Below are 20839 nucleotides of genomic sequence, written 5' to 3' on the forward strand. Positions count from 1 at the left end.
ACCGGAAAGAGCTCCCATGCATAAGTACAGTACGATTTTACACAGCAACTCAACATAAATATATATCTCCTGTGCACAAAAGCACGAAGTAGGAAAGAAATACAAATATATGCCTGGAAAAAAGCTGGTAGATCTAGCCTTGGCAAATTGGTGTGGTGGTTATATTTTATTTGATTCCTTTTTACAAACCACAAAAACAGAAAGAAGCATAAAAGAAAGCATAATACCGCCTAAATGTGGAAACCCATGACTGCAATAAAAAAATCTAATTATAAAAAAAAAAGTAACCATCACATATAATTTTAATAGAACAGCTTTCAAGCAGGCAGGTGTACTTGTAGAAACTCTGTTTCCTTTTAATGCACATCACAGGGAAATATACATCATATTGGAGCAAGAAAATGTAGTATTAGCTTTGGATTACTGTAATCTAAAGACATTGAGAGAGATTTATGAAAGCTTCGCGTTGGTGGAGAGTCACAAATGGTGACGCAAACCGATGCAAAGTCCTTAACTGGGATTTTGGTTCGAACACCAACCTTGATTTGCCCTGGAAGGCAGGTCGTAAGTGCAGCAAAGTAATGCTACTTTGCGTCAAGGAGGCGTCCCACTGGTGGTACTTGGGCGCGCCCATAACACTATCCATGGATTTTGATGCTAAGGCCTTTGTACTGTAAAAAGGTAGACCGTGCATTGCGCCTAAAATGTGTGCCTCCTTGAGACCGGTGAATTGTTTGAAAAAAGTTTTCTTTTCTCGAAACGTTTCTAACTTTGCATGTGTGCTGTAAAGCACAGCACAATAAAGTTAGAAAACAGTAAACTATGTCCAAGCATAGTATTTTGCATGGAAAGGAGGACCTTCAAGTACAAAACCTATGTTTGACATCACACAGACACCTTTGCACTATAGTGCAAGGGTGTGTGCATGGCACAAGGCAGCCTAAAGAACACCAGCGCAGTGGAAGAGAGCGACAGCATATATTTTGAAAGATATGGTGCTGTCCTGGTTTGTGTTTTTAACGCTGCACGAATTTTTATTGCATTTGCCAGATAGTTTAAACACATAAGGATGACTAAAAACCTAAGTATATAGAGTGGGAAGAAAACAAAATTTGCAAAGTGGGGTATTCAGCACCCAGCTCTGGCACAGTCACTGGAACAAGTGGGCACACCCACTGACCCAAGTTGTATGCAGGGGCGGCTCTTCCGTAATGGCGGAGCAGAGTCGCCACACTCGTCAGAGTCAGTGATCGAAAAATAAAATGATAATAAAACAACATAATTTGTTTGTGACTGGTTTAAGCATGCGTGTAAGGCGGGGGGTAGCGGGAGGAATAGCGGGTACCAAGAAATGCGCATGTAAATGTGGCCGGTCGTCTTAGGCTGGCCCAAGAGACATGCACATTTCTATTCTTCCAACCCAGCTGTGTTCACAAGCAAGTTGGAGAAAAGATGCAGGCTCCCAGGGACTGTCTGAATGGCAGACCATGTAGCTCAGATCAATCCTGTCACTGCTCTCATAGTATGAGAGCAGGTTCTGGATTGGATAGGAAGCCTGCTTTCCCAGAGACTGCTGGGAGAGCACCAAGGCGGGCGTCGGAGGCAGCGGCAACGAAAGGAAAGGTACGTTTAAAAATATATATATTCTTTTACCCATCCCTCGCCCCCCCGTCTGTTTGTCCCCCGCCCCCCACTTTCGTTTTATGGCGGCTGCCATTGGTCATATGTTTTGGTGGGCGGAAGCAAATTGTGGTTGACAGATAAATGGATGAAGAGGGCTGACCTATTATGTATGTATGTAAATATAGTTGTATTTTTAATTTATGATATTTTTTATTTCACGAAATTGGAAAAAATAGCTAAAACTGCTGCAAGGCCATACCCAGTGCCTTTATTCTTAAGACTACATGCTTTTAAGGGCCTTACACTTGTGAGCCAAAATGTATTTTTAGATTTTACAGCAAACTTTTCCTGCTTATTAATGATGGTGCAGATTGCACGAATTATACCATCAAATGGCGTAGGTTGCTGGACCGGTGTTGTTTTCTCTTTCCTTAGAGGATATTCTTTTCAATTTAGAAACAGGTGATCATGCTTTGTTGGCCCCCTCAAAACTATTTATCCCAGAACCCCCAAATCCCCAAAAACGTCTGACATACCAGGCTAGGCCTAATAACATGCATTAACAAAGCCAATTGGCCTGGCTTTAATATATTAACATATGTAAACATAGGCAAGAAAAAATATTGTTTGCATGCACAAATAAAGTCTACAAATAACTAATTGCTATATTTAATTGCCTGTAAGTTCCTAGTATAGTGAGCAAAATGTGCACCCAGGGCCTGTAAGTTAAGTCACCTGTGCACTGTAGCACTCATTCTGGCATCCACCAGTGTGACAAGGAAAACATGGTTTCAGGCCTACTATTGACTGCGGCCGTTTAAATCTGCAGTACAACCTGTTAAAATAACCCTTTTTGACAGGTAAAAACCACCCTTTTAAATATGAGTAAATCACCCCAAACTGAGTCATGTAGGGACATGGTTTTTCAAAAGAGGGATGCTGGTTAGGCTTCACCATGCAATACTCTCACAAAACCCAAAGATGGTTCTTGGATTCACAATAATAAATCCTTAGCTCAGTCCTCGTATACTGGCAAAGAGCAGACAGGCTTTACTAGAGGAACATGAGCAAACATTTCAGAGTACCAATATGGTGACAAGTAATTGACACGACTCGAAAGAAATCCGACACCAATTTATAAAAAATAAAGCACTTTTTAAATATTAATTTAGACCCCAAAACGAACATGAACAGATACATATAACCAAAGTTATGGATTTTAGAAGATAAACATAAATCACAGCAATTCAATACTGCAGAAATGTTGCATTGTGGTCAATGGGAAAATGTGGTAGTAGTGACAATCGGTCACTTTCAGGTTGAGTTACGTGAAACCCAGGGAGGGTTAAGGCGATGCGGGCCGCAGGACCAAGCCACGACCATCAGTTCAATTATTCCTGGCTCGAGAAGCCTGGGTGCAGGGTTGTCCTGGCTGTCCTTAGTGCTGAAGCGGGAGCCGCAGGAGAGTTGGTTTTAGCGCTTGCATAATGCTGATGGGGAACAGGGTGCAAAAACTTGGCAACAAAGTACTTTCTGATATCAGAATTAAGGTTTTGCTGTGTTTGCTCAAGCTGCTGTGTCAAGTAAAGGGGGTGGTTGCCAGACTGGTGACCAATAAGCCTTGGCAGCAGTAAATACTGCAGAAAGTTAAAAGCACAATTCCAGTTCCCCTAATTGATTTTTTGTCATTTTGTTTATTACATTTTAATCTCTATTTCTAATTCAGTTTGGGATTTTTATTTTTCATTTTGACTTTATTACTGCTTTGGTACTGCATAAATATTGCACTCATTGCCCTTAGTTTAATCCTGTCTGCTCTGTGCCATAGCTACCAGGGGGTTGAGCTCAGGTTAATTTAGTGACTTTGAGAGTTCAACCTGACATGGGTTGGGATTATTCCTTGAGGTGGGCAGTTACCCAACCCGAATCATAATCTAATTTCTGACACAAATAACATTGGACTTATATTTGGGGATGTGGGGGCAGGAAATCATAACTTACAATTTGGTTTGCTATTTATTCCACTAGCAGGTAGCTTAAAGTCATATGTGATACTCTCAGGCAGCCATGGCTTTTCAGCAAGCAGCATGTTGCACTTTGAATTTGAAGGTTTGTTTTTAACACATTATAGGCTAAAAAAACCTCAACACGCAAAGTGAGGTTGGTTAAAAAGCAAGACTGAGAGTATAACACATGATCTGAAGGTGTACAATCTTAATGTAGTTGTAAAACTTTTGTTGGAGACAAATCTAGTCTCAAACGTTTTGTGATGACAAGAATATCGTCGGACAGAATATCACAGGTAAGAACATTATTTTTAAGTGTTTCATATAATAACACTGTTGTATATAATACTAATTTGTTTATACTTTTGTAGCGTTTTATTAGTTTGTACATTATAAGTCTATTTGTTCACTGGACATGTATTTTTAGTAGAGTTATTTTTTGCTTCAATAATATATTTAAAGAATTGTTTTGGATTTTATTTTCCTTGTTTATTTATCTGGTGTGTTGCCTTGTAGGGGTGTGGAGTGGGAAGTTTGTTTAATATATATTTTATAATTATTTATAAATTGTTTATTTCGATTTTTGCACTTTAATTGATTAATTAGGCATATTATGTAATTGAGAAACTAATTAGTTTTTATTGTAGTTTTTTTTTTATTTTATTTTTTTAAAATTTTATAAAAATGTTATTGTGCAGAGAAAAAGGGTACAAGCACGGGCCTACAACCTCCTGAGCCGGCCGCTAGTATGCAGAAATGATCAAGCAGTTCAAAAACAATGACTGGCCCGCAGGGGCTCCGCTAAATGACAGGAGATCAAGCTGCACATAAAGGAAGTCAGGATACACCCTTTTAACATAACTATCAACCAAAGTAAAGAAAAACAAAAAGCAAGGCGAAAAACATTGAAAGGGCGTCTAACCATAGCAGAGGAACTCCACATAGGACCACCCTAGGGTGGTCAATAAAAGGGGGGTCTGAGAGGGAGGGGGGGGCCACGGGAAAACCAAATCTATACTCAGATGAACAGAGTAAGCAAGGAACCCTCAAGGATCAGGGGGACAAGGCAACCTCAGACGTATCCACCAGGGGGGGAGAACAGATAGTCCCTCGATACACATTCCACTGACCCCAGATTCTACCCCACGCCCCCGGTTTACCACGAGCCACATACACCGTCTTCTCCCTGAACATGCACCAGTCCATGTTCTCCTTCCATACGGACACGGTGGGAGGCCGTTGGGAACCCCAAAGCTGCGCAATATCTCTCTTTGCGATCATGTTCCCAAGGGCCGCCCACCGAGCCTGGGCCGCATTATAGTCACTGGGCTCCCACACATTCAGAACACATCGGCGCACCTCCGGCAGCAGAGCGACCCCAGTGACTCGTTTCATAACATCATGCACCTGGCGCCAGTATTCCGCCACCTCGCGGCACTCCCAGAGGATGTGGAGAAAGGTGGCACTGAGCCCGCAGCCACGCTTACAGAGCCCGTCGTCAGAAAACCCCATCGAGACCAAACGGGGACCCGTCACATAGACACGATGGAGAATCTTAAGCTGGACCAGACGGAGACGGGCTGGGATGGCAACCTCCTTAGGGGATGACAGCGCAGACTGCCAGTCCTCGTCGTCCAACTCCACCCCATCTCCCGTCCATGCCTCCCGAAGACGCACCAAGAGATCAGCCCGATTATTTATTAGTTTTTTATAAATCAAGGAGATAGTACTGTCGGGGACGTGTCCGTCGAGTATACGGTCCTCGAGAGGCGAAGAAACAGGGACCGTGGTCCCCTCCCCAAAGACCGAGAGTAGGGCGTGCCGAACCTGGGCATAGCGGAAGAACTCCCTTTCACTAAGCTCGTACTCGCTCTGAAGCGCCGCGAAGGATTTATCCGCGCTTTTAACCCATAGGTCCCCCACTCTGCTAATGCCGATCGTATCCCAGTGCTCAAAGCCGTTCGTTGTCCAGAGGCTTCCCAAGCGCTCAGAGGCGAATAGAGGAGTAGCACACGTTAACCGCTCACTCCAGCCCACAGCTACATTCGCCGCCTTCCACACACGTACCGCAATCCTAGTAGGGCCCGTGAGGGTCCTTCCGGCAGATCGAGAGTAAAGCGCTCTGTTATAGTTACCGCCGGGAAGCAGGAATTTATCCATCTCATATGCCGGGTTCGAGCCAGGAGCGTACGTAGCATGGTTAATGGCAGACAGCTGGGAGGCCCAATAGTACCTTCTAATGTCAGGAAGCGCGATGCCCCCGTCATACCAGGGAAGAGTCAGCTTTGCCAAAGCGATACGCGCACGACCGTCCCAAACCAGTTTCCTCTGCAAACTCTCCACTTCCCTAAAGTAGGCCGCCGGAATGATATCGAAGGAGTTCTGGAGAGCGTAAAGAAATCTGGGAAGGGACATCATTTTAAACAGTGCTGCGCGACCAAGTGGAGACAAGGGCAACTTACACCACTGAGCCGTGTCCGCCCTCAAACGCCGGAGGGGAGACAGGAGATTCTGCTCATAGCGGACCGCCGGATCCAACGAAACGTATACCCCCAAGTATTTAAAGCCGGATTGAGATGTTTGGATCGGAAGCCGAGGCGGCAAGAGAGGAAGGCCACCGGAGATAGGATACACGCAAGATTTGGACCAGTTAATTATCAAACCCGAATTTCTCCCAAAGGTAGTAAGGACATCAAAAAGCACATTGAGCGACTTCCGCGGCGAGGTGAGGTACAGAAGAATATCATCCGCGTACAACGAGACCCGATCCTCGAAGCCCGGGGCCCACCGGATCCCTCTGATCGAGGGCTCCCAGCGGAGCCAGGCAGCGAGCGGTTCCAAGGCGAGAGCAAAGAGCAGAGGGGACAACGGGCACCCCTGCCTAGTACCCCTCCCGAGCGCGAAGGGCCGAGAAACCCGCCCATTGACAACCACCTGAGCCATTGGACCAGCATAGAGGAGCTTCACCCAACCAATAAATCCCTCCCCAAAGCCAAACTTCGCCAATACGGCCCAAAGGAATGGCCACTCGATGGTATCAAAGGCCATCGTGGCGTCTAAGGAAACCAATATGGCCGGTTCAGAGAAGTACTCCGCCCTAGCGAGGACGCCATGTAGACGCCGCAAGTTGAGAGCGGTATTACGATGAGGGATAAAGCCGCATTGATCCGGATGTATCAAATCACAGATAACTCCCAGCAAGCGATTAGCTTGAACCTTGGCAAGGATTTTCGGTTCGGCATTTAGTAGGGAGATAGGCCTATATGAGGCACAGCGGTCTCGTGGCTTACCGTCCTTGGGAATAACAACTATAGTAGCCAGACGCTGGTCGTCGGGAAGGGAACCCCGCTCGAGCGACTCCAGAAACATACGACGGAGGAAGGGCGCGATTTTATCCGGGCGTAGTTTATACAGTTCAATCGGCAGTCCGTTGGGGCCCATAGCCTTGCCCGAGCGAAGGGAACGAATCGCGGTAGCAATCTCGGCGACAGACAGGGAGGCATCCATCTGCTCACGGTCCTCGACGGATAGGCCGGGCAAGGCAATATCCCGCAGCAAGAGACGAGAGTCATCCTCATCTCTATCAGACACCGGGGAGTACACCGCCCGGAGGTGGTCAGCAAAACACTCCACAATCTCACCAGGGTCAGTCACACACACTCCATCCGAAACCCGAAGCTCCGGGACCACACGATTCACTCTCTCCTTCTTATCCAACCAAGCAATCAGTTTACCCGCCTTGTCCCCGGCATCATACAACCTACCCTGTTGCTCCCTATACATGCTCTTGGCAGCGTCAGTGACAAGAGACTTATATTCAAACTGCTTCAAGCTGAGGGCATGAAGCCCATCCTGAGTGACACCCGTCTCCAAAGCCGCCTCCAGCCCCGATATTTCAGTCTCCAGCTTCACCACCGCCTCATTCTTAACCCTCTTAGCCTCCACTATCTGGGATAGGGCATGCCCGCGGAGCACTGTTTTGAAGGCTTCCCACAGGGACACTGAGGACAACACCGACCCCTCATTCTCGAGAAAATACTGATCAATCGACTTAACAAGGCTATCACGAATCTTGGGGTCTCGCAAGTACCAAGGGTTAATAGGGGCGATCCGCCCAGCGGACCGCATCCCGGTGCCGAAAAGCAACCACAGTGGGGAATGATCAGAGATACCCCGGGCCAAGTGCTTGACCTCTCGAATCCGGGCAGTCTGGGCCGCGGGCATAAGAAAATAATCCAATCTGGAGAGACTCCCATGGGCCCCAGAGTGAAATGTGTACTGACACTGTGTCGGATGCATTAACCTCCAACAATCCACCAGACCGAAGGTATCCAAGAGTCCGCCGAGCCACGCCTGGGCAGCAGGGAGGGCCCTGGGTGGGCATCGATCCAAATCACCCGAAACAACCAAATTAAAATCCCCACCCATAAGCAAAAGACTGTCAGGAAGCTCAAGCAGCATACGACCCAAGTCTGAGAAAGTGGAGTTCTGGAGGCCCGGGGGAACATAAACCGAAACCAAGGAAAGGGACTGTCCCTCCCACCTCCCAATCAGAGCCACATCTCCGGAACACCTATGACGCGGATGTTATTGCGTCGAGCCCGTCCCTCGAAGTCCTCCAGCCGCCGGGCCATCACGTCGTTGGTCGACTTGAGGTCGCCGAGAGCAGTCTGCAGGTCCGACACATCCGTACCAAGGGTGGACGTCCGCAAATCCAGTGATTGGACCCTCTCATTGGTCTTAGAGAGATCCGCCCGAATTAGCGTAACATCAATGGCCACCGTGTCGATTTTACGGGCCAAGGCCTCGTACTGCTGAGCGATGGTCTCCTTGATGCCATTAATGGCGCCCATGATGTCCTGCAGGGACAAATCCGGAGGGGCGGACGGAACACCCCCAGCGTCATCCGGGAGAACACTGGCCGTCCCAGGGGACCCTTTACCCTGAGTGTAGCGGTCCTTGTTGTTGGTCTGGACCGGTCCCCCACGTAGGGATGTCTTGGTCTTACGCCTCTCGGGATCCCCTCTGCCTCCCATGTGGAACCACGCTCGCCGAAGGGGACCACCGAGCAAGCGTCAAAGTGGCACGGGCGAAGCCGACACGAGCCGTACCAGGGACCGCAATGTGGCGGTGCGAGAGGATCAAAGTCATTGGGCACACTGGGTTCAGGCGGAGGCAAAGGCACGAAGCGAAGGCCGAGTAAAAACCCAGCCGCACAAAGCAACTCCACTGTCCAGCCACTCAGAGATCCAAAAGTGAAACTGAAAGTGATGAGACGGCCGCCGGCACAGCCCCGATGCCATTGTTGTTCAACTATGCCCCGGCTCCACAGTTCACCTTCGCACCGGGCACAGCCATCAGTTGGGCCTCAAAAGTTCAAACCACCATAGATCAGGTCTCCCAGGTCCGATTTGGTTTCTGAAAAGAGTTTAGGGTTCAGCCAACGTTCATCTTCCAGAATCCGTCAACCAAGTCAGGATAAGTTCCGAGGAGCAGCGAGGGTCCGGGGAGCCCTGTGCTCACGCGACCATCTTGGATGTGTGCTAGGCTCCTCCCTCTTTATTGTAGTTTTTAATTAGATTATTCATTGTGTAAATAATGTAATTGTTGTCTTAATTAAGTTAAATGTACATTTTATTATTTTCAATGTGTAGTATTTTTATTGTAATGTTTTTCTGAGATCATACATTTTGGTGGGTTATTGGTTTTGTAGGGACATTGGGTGGAGAGGGTTTCAGAACTATATATTGATGGTGCTTTTGAATGGTAAGTAATGTTTAAGTTATTATATTGTTTTTTATTTTTTATAATTATATATTTGGGAGTGTTTGTTGCTAATAAACACAGTCATCAGCACTGTAAGGTTTGTGTGTCTTGCTTTATGAGAGAAACAGGATATGCAGTATTTTTAAATTTCATGTTTTCATATTTTTTTTATCCTTTTATTGCTTTACGTTTTTTGTAATTGAAATTGTTATAATAGATACCCTCCCAGGTGAGTTGTGTGCTATGGAAGTACACATAATATAACACACTCACTTCCTCCCTCCTTTCTCAAAGATCTTTACCGTACTCAGTTTTTGCCTGCTTTCATGCCCCTTTTTTTCCCCTTTCATCTCCAGGTTCACATGCACTTTCACTCTATCACTCATATTGAAAAGCACATGCCAAGGATGACTCTGTTACTTTTGCTGCCCACCACTATTGTCAATGTTGAGCGTAATTTTTTTTTTCTTACACTGTTATATTATGGTAAATGTTTTGCATTGCTCTCACTGAGCCCCATTAGGGTGAACGCCGGATTCTAAATCAGGAAATTCATTACAAGGATGTAGCAACAGTGGTTAACAAGAACATTGCCCAGTGTTGCCACATCATAACTGATCTCCCGGCTGCTCTGGCAAGGCTCTCACAGAGCCTGTCAGTTAAGTCCTGTCTTAGCAGTTACCATATCTAAAGGCAGGGCTTTAAGTGGGATGAAAGAACTGGGGGGAGGGGGGGGGTCTCATAGGGGTGTGGCCGATGTAATAAAATGCGTGGCTTAAAACACTTAAGCTAAAAATCTGTACTTCGCATAGTGTGCTGCCCCACTGGTATTTTACTGCTCCTGTCCATTCATCCAGATATATAACACAAGTGACATTACACCTACAACAAGCAAGGACTATTGGCTTTGTCAATGGTTGTAAATCGAATAAGATAAATAAGCAACAACTAAGACTTCGTTGTATAAAATATTGAAAATGCTTCTATTTTTGTGGGCGAGGTTGTGCTAAGGTTAGAGCCAAAACATGAATATGTCTTTGTGTAACATAACTGGTGCTCATGTTTGTGCTATATCAAACTGAAAAAAGAGTGTCTTTGAAGTTACATCACAAGCAGTGACGGGTAGTACTATTGCAGAGTTAAGCTTTTTTTTCTCACCCTGAAGGTAAAAATAGAGAGCGCGGTAGAGACCCCTCTTGGCATCTGCTTTTAAGAACTGCTGGTGTTGAGCACCGGCAAGACCCGGCCCACTTAAAGCACTGTCTGGAGAGGAGGCATGAAACAGACCTGTGGCTGTAAAAAGGAAGCAAAATAAAAGCTTGAGGCATTGAGAAACTGTTGGACTTTGAGCTGAGTCTTTAGTTTCTAGTTGTTGAAGAGTTCACTAATTCATCTGTAACCTATCAGTAAAATATGGAGCAGCCTAGCCATCTCATAAGTAACGTCACCGAAGTTAGGTGTATACACACACAACAAGTTCTTCAAAAACATTTTAAATGCGTATGCATTAGGCGTTTCAACACAGGAGGTGGCTGGGCGAGGAGTTGAAGTAAAATAGCCATAGATATGATGGCACTTCCTGTGACATCACCTCATAAGACATCATTGCACATTGGAGTATGCTAATTAGCCCCCCCCTTATCTTTTAGCACTTTTACCCAGTCCCCCAGGTCACACCTGAGTCATCAGTCATCAAAACTTGCCTCTTCTATCATAATAAAATGGATAATAAGAATGTATTTGAAAATATTGCCTAATCCCCCCTGTGGTGTCCTTCGGGGGGAAAAAACAAAAGAACAATAAATAAAGCGAACAGAAGTCCAAACAAAAGAACAATAAATAAAGCGAACAGAAGTCTAAAAGTCACGTTCAAACGCAAAGAAGGAAAGAATGTGCCAATGGTGGGCACATTGTATTGAAATTGGTATAGCGCGTTTCCTGTTTCAGCGCGCGGCCTAACACATACACCGAGTTCTCTGGCGCAGCTAGTGAGACTGAAAACCATCACATAAACCCTGTCAGGATTGAGCTGGCCAATGTTTCTGGACCTTTTCCAACAGGCTCATGTCGTGGGTGGTCCTCGTTTCTATAAACCGTGCCACGGTGCACCTCACGCAGAGCCCGGGGGCGCACAGGCCGTCCAATCTCTCAAGTGCTGCGGGCGCCAAGTTGGGGCATTTTTAATCCCTTTATTTTTATCACCGTCTTCTAATGCCCGCCTGTTTCTTTTCTCGCTCACCTCCATCTTTAGATTGTTTGCTGCCAGCGATCGCACCCCCCAGCCCCCCTAAAATGCCCACAATGGATACATTTAAACAGCATATGCTTCACAGTCCACCACATAAATGGACAATGCTGCCCTCCGGGCCCCGCAGAAACACAAGACAAGGCACTTCATCCCTAAGACTGTGGACGTCTCTCTCAGTGAAAACTCCTCCGGAAGCAAACACTGGGATTCTGGAGAACTGTGGGTCATACCCAGGGCTTCAAGTGGGCGGAAGAAACTGAGGGCGGGGGTCTCTCAAAGGGGCGTGGCCAATGTAATTTAGGGCGTGGCTTAAAAATATGTAAACTAAAAATCTGTGCTTAGCATCGTGTGCCGCCCGACTTGTATTTTGCTGTTTCTGTCATTGCATCCAGATATACTGTACAACAAGTAACATCATACCTACAACAAGTCAGGACTATTGGCTTTGTCAATGGTTGTTCATTGCATAAGATAAATAAGCAGCAACTATGGCTTCTATATAATATTGAAAAAGTTCCACTCAAAGCCCTGGTTACACCACGACAATGTTACTGCTCCTGAGTTTCAAAAAGAGAAGGGCAATCCAGAGGAAAAATGACTCTCTTTAAAGGATTTCCCTTCCCCTATAAGCTCACCTGGCATGACGTCCTGCCGTAACTTCTCTACTATTGACAAGTGAGCAGTGTGAGCACGCGCACATAGATGTGCCTGCTGTCACTGCAGTCCGGAAAATAACAGACCGTCTTTGCCAGGGCACAAAACAGAGCCCGATAGAGACCCGTTTCGAGACCCCCTTTAAAAAACTGCTGGTGCTCAGCACCGGTGAGACCCGGCCCACTTAAAGCCCTGGTCATACGTACAAGGGGACTGTGTCACTGGAACATCACTTTTTTCGACGTTCCATTGGCGCTATGGCCTGCACCATACTTCCAATGCAGCATTAAGCTGATTTGCGCTTTGAAACATCCTACCCTTTCACAAAGTTATCTGCATAAAAGGGGCGTGCAATGGGTGCTGCTATGGGAGTTCCACCGCAACACCCATTGCTTTTTGATGCTGCTCCAGATTCACACGGAGGTGAAAATCTGAGGCAGTGCCAAAAACTAACGCCATGTAAAAGCAGATGCTAAATTGGTGCAACACAGATATATACTTTTATTTCTTCTCATTTTTAGGTCTCGCCTGACCCAGCGCTTGGGCGCTGGTCTGGCGAGCCCTTAAGTGAGGGATTCAAAAATGCTACAGCCGGCTACAGCTTGCAGTGCATGTGCACGGGTGCGCGCAACCTGTGGCCGGCGGTAGCATTTTTCCCCCCAGCTTTTTAGCCAGCTTGCTAGCAGGCCCGGACTGGCCGTAGCGGGCACCGGGCAATCCCCCTGTGCGCCGCACGGGTCGGGGCCTGTTTTGGGCCCCTGAGGGCCGTTTGTTACAGGGCTGTTTTTGCAGCATAGCTGCAAAATCGGCCCTGTAACAAAATCGGCCGAAAACCGGCCCTGGCAAAGAGCTCAGCGGCACCCCCAAGCCCCGGGGGGGGGGGGGCGGCCGAGCACTTTGCCAGGGCCGGTTTTGGTTCCCAGTCCGGCCCTGCTTACACGCGCATCCCTTGTGTGTTTTAGCGCGTCATCTCGATCACTTTCACAGCGATCGTGATCGCGATAACTTTCGTGGCCAATGCTTGTTTCCTCCTTTTTAGTTTTATTTATTCTAGTTCGCGTGCCGGCTCTTTCTTCCTTTGCCCATCCAACCTCCGTTTTTGTTCTTCCTTTTTCGTTATATCTCCTGCCCCTTTTCCACCTAGTGTGCTTCCTTCCCCTCTCTTGTTCCTCCCCTCCTTCCCGCGTGCACCATGCAGTCCTTCCGTGTCTCACCTCTCTCCTCACATTTCTACCTGCGCCACCTCTAATCCTATAACCATCCTCCCCACTTTGCTGTCTGTCTACACGTGATATGTCTAATTTCCCTCGTTCTCTGACTGCCTTTGTCCCAGTACCTCCTGATGCACACCACCACACGTCCCTCTCTTAACCTCTCTCACACGCTCCTTCTCTCCTACGTCACTCCCCCTCATTATACCATGCTATTGCACCTACTCCTCTACCCCCCCATCTCAGCCTACGTCTCACTTCTTCCACATCATTACTTCCCCAGCCCTCCCGTTGCTCCCTCTCACCACCTTTACGCATCTTCAGGTGCACACTCCTAAGTGTGCACACACCCTTTTCATGCCCAGTACTCCCTTTCCTCGTGTCCCCTCTAGAGCAGCACTCTCTTTTAATGATCTCTCCTCCACTTTCTTCCTTCCCATCACTTCTCTTTGCCGCCCATTTCTTACAATATCCCGCCCTTGATCCCCCTCCCTCACTATCTTTTCTTCCCTTATTACGCTTCCACATTTCATTCTTTCACCTCTTCCCTCTGCGCCTCATGGCCTTCCTCTTCTCCCCTCCACTTTTCCCTCTGAAGCCTTTTCTCTCCCTTTTCCTATGCTCGCTCCCCCACCCTTCTCCCACCCTCCACTTCTCCAGCCTCCGTCTCATCCTCTCATCCGTAACTCATTGTTTTCGTCTCCACCGCCATCGTCTCATCTGTATCTCGTTATCTTCTCCACTCTCGCCTCATTGTCCTTATTTTCTCTCCCTCTGCTTATCTGTCCTCATCTCCTTCTATTCTCCTTCACCCCTCTATCTCATCTTCTGATGTTCTTTTCTCGCCTTGCAGCGTCCTTCTACCCCTCTACCTGCGTAAAACCCTTCTCTTCTCCACACCTCTTTTATTCCCTCCCTACTCTCTTCTAGCACGTTTTCCGTCCCCACCGCCACAAATTCATCTACTCTCCCCCCTCTCCATCCTCCCTTCTCAACTCTTTCTGGCCTCACCTCGACCTCGCACTTTATTTCCTTCAGGACAGTCTGGATGCTTCACAGCTCATCCGGCCTCGCTAAACCCCCCCCCACCTCCTCATCTCTTTCTTGCCCCCTCTCCAGCCTCCCTCCCCTCTGGCCGCGCTGCCCCTCACCATCTCTTTCTTGCCTCTCTCCTCTCCAGTCTCCCTCCCCTCTGGCCTCGCTGCCCCCCCCCCACCCTCCTCATCTCTTTCGTGCCCCCTCTCCAGCCTCCCTCTTCTCTGGCCTCGCTTCTTCCATCTCTCTTTCTTGCCCCTCTCCTCTCCAGCCTCCCTCCCCTCTGGTCTCCCCCCTCCCCATCTCTTTCTTGCCCCATCTCCAGCCTCCCTCTCCTCTGGCCTCGCCCCCCTCACCATCTCTTTCTTGCCCCTCTCCTCTCAAGTCTCCCTCCCCTCTGGCCTTGCTGCACCCCCACCCTCCTCATCTCTTTCTTGCCCCCTCTCCAGCCTCCCTCTCCTCTGGCCTCGCTTCCCCCATCTCTCTTTCTTGCCCCTCTCCTCTCCAGCCTCCCTCCCCTCTGGCCCCCCCCTCCCCATCTCTTTCTTGCCCCCTCTACAGCCTCTCTCTCCTCTGGCCTCGCTTCCCTCCACATCTCTTTCTTGCCTCCCTCCTCTCCAGTCTCCCTCTCCTCTGGTCTCGCTACCCCCCACCCTCCTCATCTCTTTCTTGCCCCCTCTCCAGCCTCCCTCTCCTCTGGCCTCGCTTCCCCCCGCCCTCCTTATCTATTTCTTGCCCCTCTCTTCTCCAGCCTCCCTCTCCTCTAGTCTCAATCCACTCCCATCTCTTTTCAGTTTCTTTCTTCCACCTACATCGTCACCCTTATCTCAGCCACTCCCCCCTCTTCTCTCCACTTTCCATCCTTTTCTCCTGGTCCTTCTCTCCCACTCTTTATTCTCTCACCTCCCCATCTCTTTCCTACCTCCTCCCCATGCTTCTCCATTTCTATTTTATTTTCTCTCCTTCCACAGCTTCTGCTCTTTCTGTACTCGCCCCTCCTGATCCTGCCTCATCTTATCACCTTTTAGGTCTCCACCCTCCATCTTCCTCTTTTTCCAACGATGTTCACTCGTCTCCCCCCGCCCTTCTATCATCTTTAGATCCCATTTCATCTCCTCTAGTATGCCCCCACTCTCCTTCCCCCATCTAGTCCCCTCCTAAATCCGACACCTTCCTACTGCTGTCCTCACTTCACTTCCCCTTCACTTTCTCTTCTCACATTCTATCCCCACTGAACTTCCTGTTCTCTTTATCTCTCTCTTTGCCTTCCTGGCACACTTCTCACTAATTTTACATCCCCTTTCCTCCAGAACCACACACACAACCACAAACACACACACAAACACACACACAAACACACACAAAACCACAAACAAACACAACCACAACCACTCACACAAAACCACAAACAACCACAACCACTCACACACACAACCACACACACACAACCATACACACACACACACACGCCCACACACACAACCACACACACACAACCATCCCCACCCCCCCCGCACACACACAACCACACACACACACAATAACACACCACCAACCACACACACAACCACACACACAACACACAAACACAAACAGTTGTTTTGGCTGTCAGCATAAATACGCAGTCACCAAACATGATGAACACCTCAGGAAAGTTTGGAAAGTCACCCCCAACTTTGAAACCACTTGCTGTTGCAGAGTATGTGCTGTACACATGGCAATATCTTGACACAGCGGACTGTTGCAAGGAATGCTTTGAGCCTCGGAGGCTGACAGACCTCAGTCTGTGCATTAGTTCACCCCGTCTTGGCGCTGCATGAAAACAGGGAGCCCACTGTCCAGCATGAAGTGAGACATTGTGATCGGGGCTGGAGATGCTGCTTAGCAATCTGCTTAGAACATTGTGTTTCATTTAGGGCATTAAACATAAAGGAGCACTGGCAACGCCGAAAACATGGATTTCATTTTGAGTAGTGACTAAAACTTTTAAAAAGCCTGCAGTACTGAAACAAGCATTTGCAATGCAATAGGTCTGGCATTTGCAAAAGTTTCAGCTATTGTCATTGTTCATGACAATGCCTTTTTTATCTATTTTATAAAACAAACACATAAATAAATGGCATCATTTACAATGTCAATAGCTAGTGTTGCATTATTATTAGCAATGCCAACTGCTCACACTTTTATAATGCGAGACCTATTGCATTGCAAATGCTTGTTGCTTTTTCTGTGTAAGATGCAGGAGCAAAATACCATTACAGATTGTTTTTGGGGAGGAAGGGACACCTTCCTACACATAAACAATCATTAATGACGATTTGCTACTTTTACGTGGGCTGCAAAATGCAGCACACGTAGAAGTAACAAAGCCCCATTATTGTTCATGTGCAGGAAGGAGGGACACCTTCCTGCACCTAAATATTAATCGCTGCAATGCAAGCATCCACGAACTACGGTGCAATGAAGCCTGTGTTGCCGCTAGGCAGTTATTTTTAGCGCGGGTGCTAGGGAAAACACAGGGGTGTGCCGTATTCTTGTAAATACTGGGCATTCATGCGTTTTGAAAATGAGCGACGTTGCAAAATTTGCCGCAGCATCGCGCTGCACCACTTCTTTATACATTTTGCCCTGGGTTAGCGCCACAAGAGTGAAATGTCTTTAATCCTCCTCCAGACACTCCCTGGCGCCTTATTTCACTCCTGCAGCTTCTTTCTCATCCCTGCTTTCTATCTTTGTCACTGTGTCAGTCTTTCTCCTCTATCTTTGCCACTTTCGGGGTTTTCTCTCTCTTGCTCCGGGTCAAAGTCTGATGAGGAAAAATGTGTGGCATTGGGCCCCACCTGCAACCACCGGCTCAAATTAACCCTGGCCCACTCGCTTTCCAACGGGAGATTTAATGTGCGAAGAAGAAACTCCCTAATGGAACAATGAATGAGTAAAAGGACTGTAAGTAAATAGACACTGAATACAGAAAGATGCCCTCTCTAAGGGGGCACTGATTATGCGAAGATGGCACTTGGGGACCAGATGTGCCCCCGGCGCACGGGCTACTTACTAATAAGACAAGAACAAGCGCAGAATCTGTCTACATGCGCATAGGGGGACTCCCTGCCCAAGTTGGAAAGCACACCAAGTGTGCGCGGAGGGGTACTCCGAGGGAAGGGGGGTATGTGAAGAGAACACTCTCTAAGAAGGAGACACTGAGTCAGTAAGAGGGCCCTCCCCAAGAGACATTGATTAGGTGAAGGAGGACCTCCCTTAGGCTCAGAATGAGTGAAGGAGCAACTCCAAAAGAGACGAGAGCACCCACCTACGATGCATTGAATGACAGGCATAGAGAATATACTAGAACGTACAGCAGAGGCGCAACTAGAGCCAAATTTCGGGGGGGGCTGAGCAAAAATTTCGGGGGGGGCTGAACTTTAAACAATAGGCAGAGTGGAGCTGCAGGGGCTCTTAGAAGGGGTGAAACAACAGCAAGGCCTCATTAACATGCAAATGGTCTTTTAAAGACCTGTGAAGTGCTCGGGTGCGGCTGCTTTTTTGCCCGGGAAGGTGTCTCATCCCGGGCTGCCACACGCGACGGGGGGGGGCTGAAGCCCTGTGAGTCCAATGGGTGTTGCGCGCCTGACGTACAGTCAACAAGAGATGTATCCTTAGGGCTGGAGCTGCCGACTTTGAAGCTGGGGACCCGGGTTCGAGCCTCGGCGTTGGCTCAGCATCATGTGATTCTGGGCAAATCACTTAACCTCCCCGTGACTGCCAAAAAATAATGTGCCCTTCTGTAAAGTAACTGGTGTTCACGTTAAGCGCTCCAATACCTTCGGGTAGAGTTCGCACTGTATAAAAATGCACAAAAAAGGGGGCCTCTTTATATGGCGCACTGGAACTGCAGTTTTAAGAGCATGCCCTCCTCGGCACCCCACCACGCCCAGCATATCGGCTACATGACCGGTTCTTTTGCATGACACCTTCACCAAGTGATGGGTCTTTAGCCAAAAGCCGTCTGCATAGCGGGACCTTTGATTACAGCTGTAAAGGTGAAACCACACGCCCCAGAATGCAGCACGGCGTTCACTAAAAGAAAGAACTTAATTAAGGTGTTAAACGAGTCATGCGGTAAGTCCCCTTTAAACTTATCGAGCATCTGGGGTTAACTCCAGATCTCGCCTCCCTACCCCGGATCCTGCACCCCCACATTCAGCAGTCACCAAACCCACCCGGAGCTATCCCAGACCAGACCCCTCGCCTCAGCCCCTCTCACCGCTTCTCCCAGCAGGAGTTGGCCCTTGCGGGAGGTCAGGAACTCTCTGCTGGGAAGTAGAGCTTGCAGGCCGGGCTGTTGGGCGGCTGCCTCGGGGTCCCCCATCGCCCCGACTCTGTAAGATCGACCGCAGCCCAAAGAGGCTTCCTTCCGAACAGGGCTGCGGGGGAAGCGGAAATGGTGACACTACGGAAATGTGAACAACTTGCAATATGTGCAGATCTGGAAATGGTTGGAGGGAGGGAGGGAGCCTCGCCTCTCCCCCCGCACAGGAGTGGGGCATCCGCTCAACATGTGGCCGTATCTTCAGCATCAGCCTCTGGCACCAGCTGCCTTTGGCGCGCAGGGGTCACGCAGGGGGTAGTATGACTCGCTCACTAAGAGGGAGGTGGAGTAAGGGGGGAAGCTTATTTACAAGCCCCTTGCGCCGCCGGCGCGTCACTCTTAATGTGGAAAAAAGTGACTTACTGGCTGCGCAAGGGGTGTTTGAATGGAGACACCACTGTGGCGATGTGCACGGGTCCCTCGGGGTGTAAAACATTAAGGGGCTTATTTGCAAGCCCCTTGCATCGCCTCTACGTCACTTTTTGCCATATTAAAAGTGACGCACAGGCGGCGTAATGGGCTTGAAAATAAGCCCCTAAGAGTGTGCATAGGATCACTGACTGGAGTCTATGTAGTGATAGCTTTCGAAACCTATCCCATACAGAGCCCAGCGCTGAGATTTCATTTGACAACTTGATGCGTTCTGGGAGTTAAAGTCTGGCTTTGCTTAGTTGAAACACTTGAACTCGTGCATCTATGGCCAGAGGTTTGTTCCAGGAACACACGTGGGCACTCTCTTGGACAGGAGGTTGTAGTGTCGCGGTCTAGTTAACCAGGCACTACGTCAGCACGCAAATGCGCGTGGCGGCCAGATTGGGCGCGTCTGCGCATGCGCGAAGGAGCGCGAGACGCGCGAGAGAGAAACGAAGCGTTCGGAGGCGGCTGCCCGGCGCTCTTAGGTGTTAGAAGTGTTAATTGAATAAAGAAAGGTTGAAACCTGCATTGGCTGCTGTCCATCACTATGGGGGAAGGCAATACATTACAGTGGCGACGAGGGTGGGATGCAGAGGACCCTGAAGGACACCCAGGAGAGAGGAAGCCCCCCAACAGCAGGAGAACCAGAGGAGACAACGCCCTACAGGGGCAGGAACACCAAGGGGTCACAGGACAGACTCCAGGAACCGAGAGAGCGCGGCAGTGGCAGACGCAAGCCAGAGGGAGGCACGAGAATAAGCAGGAGTGCCAACCAAGTGCAAGGAAGCGTGGTAAGCGACCCAGGGGCGAGAGATAGAGGAGGCCCTGGCGGAATCAGGGAGGGACGGCGCAGAAGGGACCGAAGAGGCCCAGACGACCCAAAGAAGGGGAAAAGGGACGGAAGCGCCAGGTAGTCCCAGGAAACAGGCGGAAACCAAGATGTGTGCACAGGCATCAGCGCTAACGACGCCGGTCCCGTTCCCACCAAGACCAGGGGAGCCTCAAATGAAATGGGAGGACTGGAGAGAATATTTCAAAAATTACCTCGAAGCACTGGAAGACGAGAATGAAGAAGCGTTCTCCAGCAGCCGGAGGAAAAGGATACTCTTGCATAATCTGGGACCAGAGGGCATACGAGTATTCCAAAACTTAACACCGGTCACCCGTCCACCAGCGGACGATGATGTGTTCAAACACGCCATTGAAGACTTAGACAACCACTATCGCCCTGCAGTCTGCACTTCTATCGACCGCCACAATTTCCAGCAGAGGAAGCAAGAAGCGGGAGAAACGATAGAAGACTACGTGGCGGCATTAAGGAAGCTGGCGACAACGTGTAAGTTCGGAGCTCTACACGACGACTTTATAAAGGACCAAATTGTAATGCACACAACAAGCAAAAACGGTGCAGGATAAATTGTGGGAAAGCGGAGACGCTACGTTAGAAGACGTGATAGCCATCGTGAAAAGAGCAGAACTGACCAAGCGCTGCGCAGACGCAGCGAAGAGAGAC

At 48.7% G+C, this 20839-nt stretch overlaps 1 protein-coding gene across 2 annotated transcripts in view; it reads right to left on the reverse strand.

Annotated features, from left to right (window-relative positions):
- Positions 1 to 19149, reverse strand: part of CMTM3 (CKLF like MARVEL transmembrane domain containing 3) — a 107918-nt gene extending 88769 nt beyond the window's left edge. Inside the window, exon 1 of one of the 2 annotated variants that reach the window (XM_085640000.1) lies at positions 18808 to 19149. In XM_085640000.1, coding sequence (XP_085496126.1) covers positions 18808 to 18912 — 105 coding nt within the window. In that variant the 5' untranslated portion in view covers positions 18913 to 19149. The remainder of the gene's footprint in view (positions 1 to 18807) is intronic. The other variant, XM_085640001.1, reaches the window with a different exon arrangement.
- Positions 19150 to 20839: the final 1690 nt, after the last annotated feature.

The sequence above is a fragment of the Triturus cristatus genome, chromosome 12 (genome assembly GCF_964204655.1).
Source record: "Triturus cristatus chromosome 12, aTriCri1.1, whole genome shotgun sequence".
In the NCBI taxonomy this organism is placed as follows: domain Eukaryota; kingdom Metazoa; phylum Chordata; class Amphibia; order Caudata; family Salamandridae; genus Triturus; species Triturus cristatus.